At 52.8% G+C, this 13,287-nt stretch overlaps 1 protein-coding gene across 4 annotated transcripts in view; it reads left to right on the top strand.

Annotated features, from left to right (window-relative positions):
• Positions 1-457: 457 nt before the first annotated feature.
• TBX4 (T-box transcription factor 4) overlaps positions 458-13,287 on the top strand; it is a 31,883-nt gene continuing 19,053 nt past the window's right edge. For 2 of the 4 annotated variants that reach the window (XM_079131415.1, XM_079131413.1), the window contains exons 1-3: positions 1,320-1,513; positions 5,297-5,485; positions 6,278-6,372. In XM_079131415.1, coding sequence (XP_078987541.1) covers positions 5,300-5,485; positions 6,278-6,372 — 281 coding nt within the window. In that variant the 5' untranslated portion in view covers positions 1,320-1,513; positions 5,297-5,299. Of the gene's footprint in view, positions 751-1,319; positions 1,514-5,296; positions 5,486-6,277; positions 6,373-11,413; positions 13,184-13,287 lie in introns of those variants that run through there. The other 2 variants (XM_079131414.1, XM_079131416.1) reach the window with 2 other exon arrangements.

Below are 13,287 nucleotides of genomic sequence, written 5' to 3'. Positions count from 1 at the left end.
TAATCCTAGGGTCAGAATCTGGAAAGGAACAGTGACTGATTGCAGAAGTTGGGGACCCCAGTGGAGGAAAGGATACAGCCCACGCTGAGAACTGAGGGACCAATCTTGGAATCCTTATTGATGGAGAATCCTGGGGCCTTTGAGGATATGTCGGCAGGTTTGTCTTTGCCCAGGTATTATGGGCATGTGACAGACTGTAAGACTGGGGCATGGGCTGAGATCCACATGGATCTCTCAGCCTGTGGAGTCTCAGGGGCCTGTGGGAAGGTGCACTGAGAAATAGAGGTAGGTGAATCCAGAGGGAGGCAGACTAGGTAGGGAGGTCTAGGCGGCTGAGCCGGCCTCACTTTCTGAGGCAGAGGCTGGGTTGACACCGACCAGAACGCTCCCCCATCTCAGCTTCCTAAACTGGAGCAGCAGGCATCGGGCTTCGTCTTCAGCTCTGCAGCATCTAGGGGACCTGCTGGTGGAGTCCTGGCGCTCAGCGGCAGTCTCCCCAAAAGGCTCTGTCAAGCCTGGCACCCTGCAGCCGGGCCTGAGCTTCAACTCAGAGGCCGGCCCAATCACCTCTCCTGCGCCGCCGCTCCGGCCTCGGCCACTGGGCCTCCTTGCCCGAGCACAGGGCCTGCCCTCACCGGTGACCTGCGCTACCGACTCCAAGGCGCTCCAGGCCGGGTCTGGTGCTCTCGGGCCCCCGGCTAGGAGGAGGAGGGCCGGGGGAGCAGAGTGCCCAGTGCCCGGAGCCTGCAGGTGTGAGGATTGGGGTGGGCACGGTGGGTGCAGGGTCCGTGGGGCTATAGAGAGCGTGTGCTCCCTCCCACGACCCTGGGAAATGGGCTTCCAAATGAACTGCGTGTACTACGGGGAGCGGGTCGGAGCGAGGGTGGGGGGTTCGTGGAAGTGGCTGCCTGAAGTGGTCCCCGGCAGGAGCCAGGCCCAGCCGTAGAGCACCCCAATCTGCGGGCCCCACGGCGCCGGGCGAGCGGTCCTACTTGACAATCCTCGGGTGGGAGCCGCGCAGCGCGACAGGGCCGCTCGCCCTCTCTTCCCGCCTCTCTAATCTAAACCATGCGGGGCTCCCGGCCCCTGCACTGTCGGCCCGGCCGCGGGCCGCGGGGAGGGCACCAGGCCGCGCGGTGGAGGAGTTGGAGGCCGGCTCCGGGTTTGGGGTCCGACAGGGCGATGGAGCCGGAGGACCCCAGAGCCCCCCTCCCCGGGGGGCGGCGGGTGCCGACTGATTGACAGCGGCGACGTCAGCGCAGGGGGGGCCGTGCGGCCCCGGAGGGCGGGAGGGAGGGTGGGAGGGAAGAGGGAGCTAAGGCCCCAAAGTGCAGCCTCGGAGATCAAGGGCCCGCTCCACAGCCGGGATGTGTCCGACCCCGAGGGTGCGACCGGCAGCGCTATCCTGATCTGGTGCCCCGAGTTGCAGCCCGGGTTGTCCTACGTTCCTCGGACCCGAGCCTGCAGTGGACCTCGGGCAGCAGGCGCCTCCGCATGCGGCAGCGCAGTTAGGGTGAGTGTCGTTTCCAGCGGGATGGGGGTGAGTCGGGCATGCGGGACTGAGGACACCCACAGCCCAGGGTTTGCCTACAGGGTAGAGGAGGATGAGCTGGGGCAGGTAACACAACCAGAGTAAGAACCTCCGGGACGGTCAAGGCGGCAAGGAGGGCGACGACAGTGCCTCAGGTCTAGCAGCTGCCTCGGCCCGCTACCCGGCGTTTGGGGCGCAAGCCCTCCTTCCCGAGTAACGGGACTAATCGGGTTTAGGGATCCAGTAGTATAGACACGATAGAGCCAGCACCGTAGGAACAATGTTAAGCTGTGACAGGAGGAATGGTGGCCTTGAAATTGGTGGTTGCAGAGAAAAAAGGCCACGGAAGATAGCCTGGGTACTGGTGGCAAAAATCGATGCAAAAATGTGAGTGATCAGAACACTGGACTTCAGAGTCTTTCATACAACAGACCCATCAAAATTAAATCAAGGGACATTATATATAAGTAATGATGGGTGATCAAAAATTATCAGAATGTGAGCAGTTACTAAAGAAATGGGGCTAGGTAGCATAACTGATAAAATACTTGAACTTTATAATAATAAATAAGTCACTTTCAAAATCAAATGAATCACAACAGTAAAAGAATTAAAGACAAAATAACTCCAAATACAGGAACTATGTAAGAACTATTTTATTAAAATCAATTGCAAAAACATAAATAGTAATGCTATAAAAATTACTAAAATATAGGCAATTGTAGGAAACAAACTAGGCAAAAGGTGAACAATGAAAAATACTACGAAGGGAAATACTATTAGTACTGATAGAATACTATCATATACTATAATATAAAATGTATTGATTTATTAAATATTAACAAAAATCTTAAGAGCAATAGTAATATAAGTAAGGATGCAGTAATGAGAATTGCTGGAGTAATATGACAATTTATGACCAAGGTATTAATAGTCACAACAACATTATAAATAATGGTCGAGTAATAAGAAGTATGGTACAGATGTGATGAAAAATAATCAGAGTATTGAGCTACAGCAATATTGCACATTATGACAAAGTAACAAGAAGTAATGACGTGATGAAAAATAACTAGTGAATTGAAATCTGTAACTTTACAAATAATGACAAAGTAACAAGATATTGTAATGATGTGATGAAGAATAATACCTGGAACATTATGAACAATCTTAACGAAACAAATTATGATAAAGTAACAAGAAATATCATAAGGATGTGAATAAAATTAATGTGAATATTAAGAACAATAATATTACAAGTTATGGCAAATAACCAATTATTGAGGCAGCGTGACAAAATCTAAACAGAATAAAGAGCTGGAAACGGAAACATTTTAGATCCCTAAAAGTAAAGGAGTAAAAGTAAAATAAGGATAGATTAAGTGACCTATTGGAACATTGAATCTACCTAGATATTGGCAACAGAGTTACTAATCTGCCAGGGGCTCTGGAATGCTGAAGCAGTGATAGGAAAGTAACAACATATTTAATAATGATAAATTAACGAATCAAATCAGTGATTTGACCATACAGTATTAAAGATAAAAAGTACTAATAATTCATGTAGTAGGATAAATATTCTTAATGTTACTCGTGACTACAGTACTACTCTGATAACAGGCACAATTAAAATATTAAAAATAGTATAAAACATCAATTCACCCAGTGCAAGAGAAACAACTTTACTGATCTAAAAGTGAAAAGAAAAACGCTGCCCTCCTTGGAAAACAAGGCTGCGGAAAGCGACGAACCCAAGCGCAGAGGGAGCAGAGCCCGCGGAGGGTCGACGTGAAGGACCCACTCAGAGGCTGCGGCAAGCGCTGGCCGCCGACCCTGGCTGAGTGCGAGAGCCGGCGGTCTAGCATCCGAGCGCTTTGGGGTTCAGAGTCCGAGGGGACAGCGGGGACTGCCCCTCCGAGTCAGTTGGGCTGGGGGTAAAAAGGAAATTGTCAGGGAGCTTCGGAGAGGGCAAGTTGTCTTGAGATCAGGATGTGGCTCCGGGACCGAGAAAAGGAGGAAGCGAACCCCGAGAAGGGAAGGAGAGCGCAGCGCAACCTTTGTAGCCAGTGTGAGCGACTAGACCCGCGTCAGTGGACACGCTCAGTGGACGTACTCTGCGTGGGGCTGGATTAAGAGTGCTGGACGCCAGTCGAACGGGTGTGACAAGAACCCCTCAGAGGACCTAGTGGCCGGGTCCGCAACGCTCGAGGCAGCCCCTCCTTCCGATCTCGAGAGCCGGGCACCTGGGACGCGCCGATTGCGGGCGCTTATGCTGGCTGGGGCCCAGATACAGTGGAAACCGTGCCTTGGCTCCAGCGCGCAACTACTTTAGTCGTGCAGCGTCCCCGTTTGGGGGCTCCTGGATTTCGAAGGCTCAGCCTAGCGGAACCCGCACGTGGTTCAAAGAGCCTACGATGGGGCCGACTACGTCCTGAGAGGCTTGTTCCAGGCCGACTGTGGCCAAGGACCCGCTAGGCTGTCAGCCTTATCTTTATGGGCTTTTCCCAGCCGGGGTTGGCCCTGGCCCCTTTTTATCTCCTGGGTTGCACTTGGCTTGTTTACTTTGCCAGGCCCTGGGAGCTAGAGTCTAAGTCTGGGATGGGGAGTTTCCTGAACAGGGTGGGTGAGGGATCTGAGCTTGGGGATGCCAAGGGAGATCCAGGAGAAAACAGAAAGAAGGTAGGAGAAAAAAGGGAAGAGGCACCCCACCACAAGATAGTCAAACATACAGAAAGATCACCAGAACTTAACCAGAGCAGGGAGGTAGAAGTGAAGCAGAGATAGTGTAGGGTTGCAACCCTGAGGGACGCAGCATCAGCTAGCTGATCCTTGCAAGCTGGGTGCTCCTCCTGGTAGTCCAGGACCAGCTGCAGGCTGGGAGCAGACACATGGGTAGGAGGGTGCATAGGCCCAGGCACCTAGGGAAATAGTGCTATGCCCCGAGGCAAGACAGACTTATGAACTGGACCCACCCTACTGGCCTGGTCCTTAGCTAGGAAGGGTTTGGTTCCTTTGGATCAATGCACCAGTGGGTATGAATGCAAGGACAGATTGGGGAGGGTCCTGGCAAAGTTCAGAGCCAGAATCAAAGGAGCCCTAAGAAAGTGTAGCTGTTTGGGTGAGTAGGATGCTGTGTGAGGGTGCTGTGCCCTGGTAGGAATGTGTAAGAGTGAAGCCTTTGGTTCAGGAAGTCTCTACCTGAGTGCCATCTGAATGGGTGGATGAGAGCAGATGAAGAAGTAGAGGCCTGAAGGCCCACCCAGCTCCAGTCCTTTTCTGCAGGTGTGGAGCTTCTGGAGCCTTGGGCCCTGCCTCCAGGACTGACTCTCTTCTGCCAGTCCAGGAAGTGTTCTGGCTGCCCTGGACAAAAAGTCGGGCCTGCCCTCCACTTATTTGGGATCAGCCTAGAAGCCTACATCTCGGTTCTGTGTTGCCCAGCAGAAAGGAAGGACTGGGGTTGCAAATGGGGCTACGCGGAGAGGGCGGTCCTTCTCTCAGACCCGCTCATCCCACGTCTCCACACCCAAGGACTGGCAGACCTTGAACTGTAGACAGACCCTTCCAGGTCCAGAACCCTGAGCAAGGAGGCGAAGGTTCTGCCCTCTCCTCACGCTCCCTCCCCCAACTCAAAAGGGGGCGGGGTCCACGTGAGCTTGTGCGGCCTCCACGCCCGGCACGAAGACCCCTGCTCCGTTGGAGACCGCTGCGGTGGCCCCTGGCGAGTGTGGTTCTGGTCGAGTGACTCGGAGTGTGCTGTGCCCGCAGGAGATGCTGCAGGATAAGGGCCTGTCGGAGAGTGAGGAGGCCTTCCGGGCCCCGGGTCCAGCGCTCGGGGAGGGCAACTCGGCCAACACTGCCAACGCCCCGGAGCCCGCGCTGGCCGCGCCCAGCCTCAGCGGAGCCACGCTCGGCAGTCCCCCAGGCCCCGGCGCAGACGTCGCAGCTGCAGAGCAGGTAGGGAAGGGCCAGCCGTCAGGTAGGCGAGCGTCGGTTTGTCTGCCTGTGCGGGTCATTCGGTCTGACTGCGGGCAGGACTCTTTCAGGTCAACCTGACTGCGTCCGAGACTGTCTGCTTTTTGGGTCTCCACTGGGCAAGGTTCATACTCTTGTTTTTTTTGGATCTTTCTCCACTTCGAACCGTCAGTGCTACTCTGGGGCTGGTTTGGGAGGGAGATCCCTATGCAAGGGGAGCGAGCCGGAGCCAAATGTTCGGTTCCGAAAACTCGAGAGGCCGGGGGTGAAAGCCTGGGAGCGAGCGGGATCCTTCCTGGTGGCTCACAGGAGCGGCTTTCGCCGCTTCGAGGCCCAGCGCACGTCGCTGAGAGGTTTCCCGGTGATAACCCGGTGATCACCATGCACAGAATCCTACCTGTGTGAATCTGTGCGCTGTCTGCGGGTGCGCACCTGGTCGCGGGCATGTGCGTGCCTCTCCGTGTCTCTCGGGGTGTCCGTGTGTCTGCCCATGGCCAGCCACGTGAAGTGATTGTTTGGGCTGAAGAGTGTCGTCTATCTTGGCCCGGTCACAGTGTGTCTTCTACAGGTCCATTTGTAGGTGCGACCCTGAGGGAGTTTGGGCCACTGATGAAATTGTTTAAATTCACCAATGGCTCCAAATAATTTTGTGGAACGAAGTCTCGTGGCGTGGGCTTCGGTGCTAGCGTGTTCTGCACACTACTCGGGTTTCCAAAGGCTCCGCTTGGAGCCGTGGATCAAACAGACATGAGTTCCCTTCCTCCCCCTCCCCAGACCATCGAGAACATCAAGGTGGGGCTGCACGAGAAGGAGCTCTGGAAGAAGTTCCACGAAGCGGGCACTGAGATGATCATCACCAAGGCGGGCAGGTCAGCGGTGGGAGATTTACTTGGAGGGTGGTTGGCATGTGGGAGCAATGGGAATCATCTCTAGGGGATTTCGTTAGCAATCCTCTTCATTCCCAGCCTGAGGTCTCATGGGAGTCCTGTCCAACACTTGGATCTCAGGGCCACATCCCACAACAGCTTGGAACCTGCAGCCAAAGCCTCAGGGGGTTATCCCTTAAAGGGTGCAGCTGCAAGGTTTGAGAGGAGGGGCAGAGCCGCGCAAATGATATGCAAATGAGGATGGCTATTCCCAATCCTTTTGCCCTCCTGCAGGGTTGCTTTGTCCTTCTCTCTTTGGGGACCTGCAGGGTTTCTCTGATTGCTTGAATTGGGAACCTCTGAGATGCTCTCTGGAAGATGGTAGAAGAGGACAGGATGGAACTGTTTTTCAATTTCTATAACTTCTCAGGAGCAAAATGAACCCCAAGTCTTTCATCCCAGGGGCATTGCTCCTCTGTTTCCAAACTGCTCCTGGGTAGAGGGGAAGGTACCGGTAGGACTCTGTGTTTTTTGGGGCAGCGCTCGGTGGCTGCCAGAGAAGGATGATTTATAAAGTGGAAACATCTTTAAAATGTGCTCGTGTCTGTGGGAGAGAACGGGGAGGAGAGAGTGAGAGGAGGAAGACTCAGATGGCAGATGACAGAGATTCGTTGGGATGGGGTGTCTGGGGTGGGGCAGGAATGACCCAGGAGAATGGTTGACAGGTGGGGGGAGATTGCTGTAGATGCTGGAAAGTTCAGTTTCTGGAATGCTCTCCCTACCCTTTGTGCTTTCCACATGTACACACTTGATTTTGGTCCCCAGGGATAGATTAGGTGTAAGAGTGTCCTGGTTGTGGGCCCCAAATTGGGATTTTAAAGAAATAAGATGGTAAACCATCAAGAGCCAGGGATTTGGAATCAAATCATGAGATGCGGGGGGGAGTGTTCCTGTTCAGCTATTTCCTTCTCTACAACCCTCAGACAGGGGACTTAGGGGTCTCTGCCTGCCCCTACCTGTAACAGAAAAGGTCCTTCTTGTTTGTAAAGTACCTAGCACGGAGCTATTCAAAAGAAACACAAAGCGTCTGGTTTGCTGTGTGTGGTGGAGGGGTGCTGTGCTCATTCCTTTCTCTGTTCACTGGCAGGCTCTTGCAAAGCTTTATTTTGTTGAGAGAAGAGGTCTGGACACTTTGCCACACTCATGCCTTAGGGAGGTGGCATGGCTACCCAGGACCTCTATTAAGCAAGGAGGCAGGTTGTTTCAGGACTGAGTTTGCTGCATTTAGAGATGAGGAAGAGGATGCGTGAGGGAGCTTGGTAGAGGGTGCCACGTGGAGTAGTCATTGAGGTGTTTCAAGCCCTGCCTCTTCCTGAGCGCACTTGGGCACTTTGCCTCCTGTCGCTCTGTGGTGTCAGGTAAATGGTAATTATAGATGTACCTGTTGCCCTCCCTTTTTTTGATTATTTATAGACTCCAACCAGGTGATCATGTGATGGTGCTGGGTAAATTGTCAAGTGGATTACAGGTGTTGAGAGGGGCATTTATTTATTGTGCTGATGAGGTAGAGGGAAGGAAAAAAGAAAAAGATCAAGAATTTCCATTTTTAGGCAGTAGAAATAACCTTGTTTCTTGAAACTAAATGGCTCACATGTTCTCTGGGTATGTCTGGCCTCTGCCATTTTAAACAAAAGGCAATTGTGGTTCTCCTCAGCAGGTTTCCTGCACCTGTGTGGGTCCTCTTCCCTTCCTGCTTCCAAAACACACACACACACACACACACACACACACACTCCAAAGGTGACCAGCTTCAAGCAGATGTTTGTGCCTGATCCTCACAATGGTTCAGAGAGGGACCTCAGGGAATGATGATAATAGTTTCAAAATGAGGGTGATATATTGGGCGTGGTGGCACACACTCGTGATTCCAGTTCCTCCAGAAGCTGAGGGCAGGAGGTCACAAGTTCCAGGCCAGTCTGGGCAACTTTGAGAGACCCCATTTTAAAAACAAAATGAATAGGGGTGAGGATGGGGTTCAGTGGTAGGGTGATTGCCTAGCACATGCGAAACCCTTGGGTTCAATCCTCAGTAGGGGGGGGGGGGGGAAGGCTGTGATGGTGTTGGCCAATTATGGATTCGTCACAGCCTTTAATTTCTATGGCAGAAAATTATCTTTGGGTCAGATCTAGTCCTTAGGAAAGTTACTAGCCTCATTCTTCCTACCCCCACCCCACCATTCTCATGGACCCCATTTCTTCCGGCATGGCCTCCCACTTTTTTTTTTTTTTTTTTTTAATGCTGGGGATTGAACTCAGGGTCTTGCACGTGTAAGCACACTGCTGTACCACTGAGCTGCACCCCAGCTCCTGCCTCCACCCCAATGTCTTCAGAAACCACTTTTATCTGGTGATTGTGCAAAGGCAGCCTCTGGATGCAGCTTGCTTTGTATGGGCTTGTGGCCCTGCAACATTCTTTCCTGTGCCTCTCCCTGTTCCCCTAAACTCTGTGTCTCCACCAGAACCCTTTCTGGGATAGTTTCATTTCTTAGCAGATGGCCTGGACCTTTCTCCTAAACCTTGGATCATAGATTCCTAGACTGCAAGAACTGGAAGAGGACCTAGGGAACGTAAACTAAACCAATTGCAGGGAAGTTAGGCAATTGCTAGGCCTACGTAAGCCAAGCAGATGATGCACCCCACATCCAGAACAAGACCCTAGCTTTGAGAAATCCCTTTGACTGCATTTTTTTTTGCAGGGCCCTGTTTAATGTGGGACTGTTGTTTTGCCCTAGAGACCATGACTGGTTAGGGACATGATAACGTACTGTCTGGTGGGGGAAGAAGGGTTCCTGGAAAAGGGAATGCAGAATGTTCTCAAGCCAGTTTGAGTTCTTGGCTCATAAGCCTCCCATCTGAGCCCACTGGGTCTTTGAAAGTCTGGAAAGAGGAGTCCCCTTCATTGACTAGAGACTGAATCATCAATTTCATTTGGTGAATAAAATGCCAACTACAAGGTGACATACCAAATCCTGAAAGCTCAGGAACCCCTAATGTCAGGTATAAAATGTGGGCTAAACTGCTCCCCAGCCAGTTTCTGTCCCTCTCAGGCCCCTGCACCCAGAGGGCTCATGCTGGTAACTGCAGAGAGCAGACTTCACATCGCTGCCAAGCTTGATACATGTGAGAAACTGCATTTTCTCCCAAACACAGATAAAAGTGAGCTCCACAAAAATTTAAATATAAACCTCCCAAAAATGAAAATTTCCTAACCGTCTGACTGCCCTACTCCTAGGTCATGTTTTGCCACCAGATAAATCTCCACTATCAGCCTTCATAGCCTGTTGAGTTCAATGTTGCTTGTGTTAGTGACAGTGAATTTGCGTTTGAAAAATGAACTACCGATGAGAACTCCTGTTGAACCTGTATTGTTTGTTATTCTGAGGCAAGGATTTGGCCAGGCTTAATCCGGGGCTTCAAAGCCAATTGCCCTCACTCTGTATACAGAGCGTCAGAGCCCAGTGGCGTGGATGATAAGAGAAGTAAGGGTTGAAGACACTGGGAAAGTGGGTTGGGGAGAGAGTGCTTTGATCTCTTCTTAAAGTATTTTCTGAAAGCAAAAGTCTATCAAAAGGAAGTGCCTTTTAAAAAAATCTAAGAGAAGCAACTGACCTTCCCAAACAGCATCCATTCCACACACCCTCACTCTGCTCCTCCCCTCAGGGAAAATATTTCTTAAAAATGCTTTGGGTAAATTAAAAAACTGTGTGTGTGTGTGTGTGTGTGTGTGTGTGTGTGTGTGTGTGTAGTGGGAATCAATTGAGTAGCTTGGAGGGTGCTCTCAGAAATCCTTTGGCCACAAAAAGTTTGGCTTCGGTAGAGACAGCACCCCACCTCTAACCCCACTCTAACCTCAGCCTTGGTGTCTGAGCCCTGGCCTCTTCCCATCCTACCAGTGTTCCTCCTGAAGACCCCTGGGCTTTAGGAATAGAAGATGGCTGGAGTTTCCAGTGTACCCATGTCTTTTCCCTGCAGTTTTTCCGCCCCCTTCAGACTCTGGGCTCTAAGGTGTGTGTGTGTGTGTGTGTGTGTGTGTGTGTGTGTGTGTGTGTGTGTACATAATTTTAATTGAAATACATTTCTGCAGAAGAGTGTACAAATCTTAAGTGTGCAGCTCTGTAGACTTTTTACAAAAGGGACAGACCATGTAACTACCATCCAGAAAAAGGAAGAGAACAATACCAGCCACCTGAGTGCCCTGCCAGTCACCACCACTCCCGCCATGGAAACCACTCTCCAGACTTCTCACCCCTTAGATTTAGTTTTGTGCCGGATTTAAGGAAAGGCACAGGTAGCTGCTTCTGAAGCCTACCCGGAGTCCCAGGGAAGTCCGGGCTGTGGTGGGTTTGCAGCGGAGAGAATCGGGTGGGACCGGCAGGTCCTCTATTCTCTACCCCAGGCTCCGGGATTGGGGATGGGCAGGAAGGTCCGCGCCTTGAATTTGACAACCGCTTTGACTCGGGAGCCGCGTGGCTCCCTCAGCTCAGCGATCACTTGTGTGTCCCCTTCCTCTTCAATGAGTTCGCGTTTATAGATTTGTTGCCAAAATCAAAATGCCCCCAAGCCCCTGCCCGGGCTTCGCAAACCTCCAACACCCAGAAACGTCCGAGGACGTTTATCTTAGCAGCTCATTCTAAAACCATTTCCGAGTATGAAGCAGATAAAAGGCTCCAGCCCCGCACCCTGGCAGAGCCCGTGTCAGGATCAGAGGAGAAACCCGGGCTTTCATCTGCTCGCGGGCGGCGGGGAGGCAGCTTGTTTACTCCCCCGGCGGAGACGTTTCCGCGTGTGCTGTGCCGGGGGAGCGCCCCATCTGTCTGGGGGTACCGGGTCCGAGGGGCGCGGAGACCTGGGACTGCACCGAGAGGGCGCGCGGCGCGCGGCGAGAGGGCGCGCGGGTCCCGCGTGAAGCCTGCAGGAGGGTCGCGGGAAGTGGGCGGGGCAGGAAGCCTGGAGGGGACAGGGAGTGTGCGGGTGCTGGGACAGCACAGGCAGCCTGGGGCCAGCAGCCAGCGAGCACTAGTGACAGAGCCTGAGAGGGAGAAGGAGATGGCGCAGTCCGTGCCTCTCTTTTTGGTCCTCCCCACTCGGCCCCCAAACCCACAGAGGTTTCCTTTCCCTAGAAGGTGTTGGTTTTCAGGTCCATTTTATGTCATAAATCAGAGCAGTAACTTACATCTTACTCCTTGGTTTCGTTTGTTTCATTAGGGAGGACCTTTACTTGGCCAGTGGAGCCAAGAGGAAGTCACAGCTCTCAAACCTAGCCTGGCCTCTGTTGCCTGAGTCATGCTGATCTGATGAAAACCCTCAAAGTCCGGCCTTTGGCCTCCCAAGTTAGTCCCTTAACAACCAAGGACACATAGATGCCATGGGTGGAGGTGTGTCTCACCTTCCCATGCAGCCCTTCTTCCACCCTGGCTGGGCCATTCATCCTCATGGAGCCACCTAGGTGGGGGAATGATAAGAGCTCTGGGCCCCCATAGTATGTTCTATATGGTCCCAGAAGCACTGCTGAAACTGAGCCCTGCCAGAGACCTGGCCATCTGTTTCCATGAAGGCAATGGAGCTTCCTGAGCCTCAGCCACTTCAGCCTGCAGCCAAAGGCTTTGGAACACCCCATCTAGACCAGCTATTCCTGCTGCCCTCCCGGAGTCTGAGGATTGCTTCCCCAGGAAGACGGGAATCTGTGGGCAGAGGAGGCAGAGCCTAGGAGGTACTCTCCTTCCTTGCATCAATGCCCTAACACCACCCTGAGACTACTTTCTGTCTGGAGTCTTGTCTCTCTTCCCGGAGGGGCCAGATCACAAGATACCAGTTCCAAGCCTTGAGAAGCAGAGTACAGGTTCCTAAAAGGGCTTCTAATAAGCACTCAGTCAATGTCCCCCTGGCCTCCTGAGCTGCTGAGGTGAAGTGTAGTAGGGAGGAGGAGGGGAAGGATAGGGTCCCTTAGCCTGGTCTCCATCTGGGTTATGAAGACTGGTGAAGTGGCAATAGGCCATTTCCTCCTGGCCCCCTGTGTGCACACTGGTCTGGGCAGGAAGCTGTGACTGCCCTCTGCTGTTGCCACCTGGAGTGATTACAGGAGAAAACAGTCTGAGTTCGGGTCACAGGTGCCAGGTCAGCCCAAGCACAGCCAGGGCTGCACCATTTTGTGGCTGTTTCTGTAGCAGTTACAAAATGGTGGACTGGAGGGGACAGGATTCTTGGCCTTCCTTCCTCCCTGAGGGGAAGGCCAGGCAGCTGTTGCCCTCCCCACTTCAGCTTCGGGCCCTCCTTGAGAGAGGCAGAGCCAGGAAAGAGGGCGGTGTAGGCTCCAGCTGTGCCCCCAGGCCGGGCAGGGGGCTGGTGAACAGGAGGCAGGATTGGGTTCCCGAGCCTTCTCACTTCCCATATCCTTGGAGAGGGGGTGGGGTGGACATTTGAAAATGCTTTCAATTGACATCTGAGACAAATTCTTCCACACGGTTTATAAGTCCCTAGACTAGCAGCTAGAACTACCCCCGCCCTCCAGGCACGGCACACATGCGCATTGCACCACGTGTTCTTGCACATGCGCCTGTATGCCTGTATGCGCAGGCCGGGCACAGCCCCTCTTCCCCGCTGCAGGGCGCTCATAGGCCTCTGCTGTAGCAGGAGAGGAGGCACAGGCTGGGCCTGGCCAGGGCTGGAATTGAGCCCTCCCTCCGTCTGAGGGTCCTGGAGGGGCTTGCTGTAGGGTCTGTCAGCTTGATTCTTTCTGGAAGCCCTGTCCTACCCAGGTAAGCTGGTACCCCTGTGAACAAAATGGGGACTCTGATCTGTTTGAGATGTCTGGGACAGCTTTTTGTGAAGGTCCCCATACTCTCTTGGGTTAGTGAGAAGC

Source organism: Sciurus vulgaris (genome assembly GCF_902686455.1).
Source record: "Sciurus vulgaris genome assembly, chromosome: 3".
NCBI classification, from domain to species: Eukaryota; Metazoa; Chordata; class Mammalia; order Rodentia; family Sciuridae; genus Sciurus; species Sciurus vulgaris.
The sequence above is the reverse complement of the archived record's forward strand: the minus strand, read 5'-3'. Positions and strand labels throughout refer to the sequence as shown.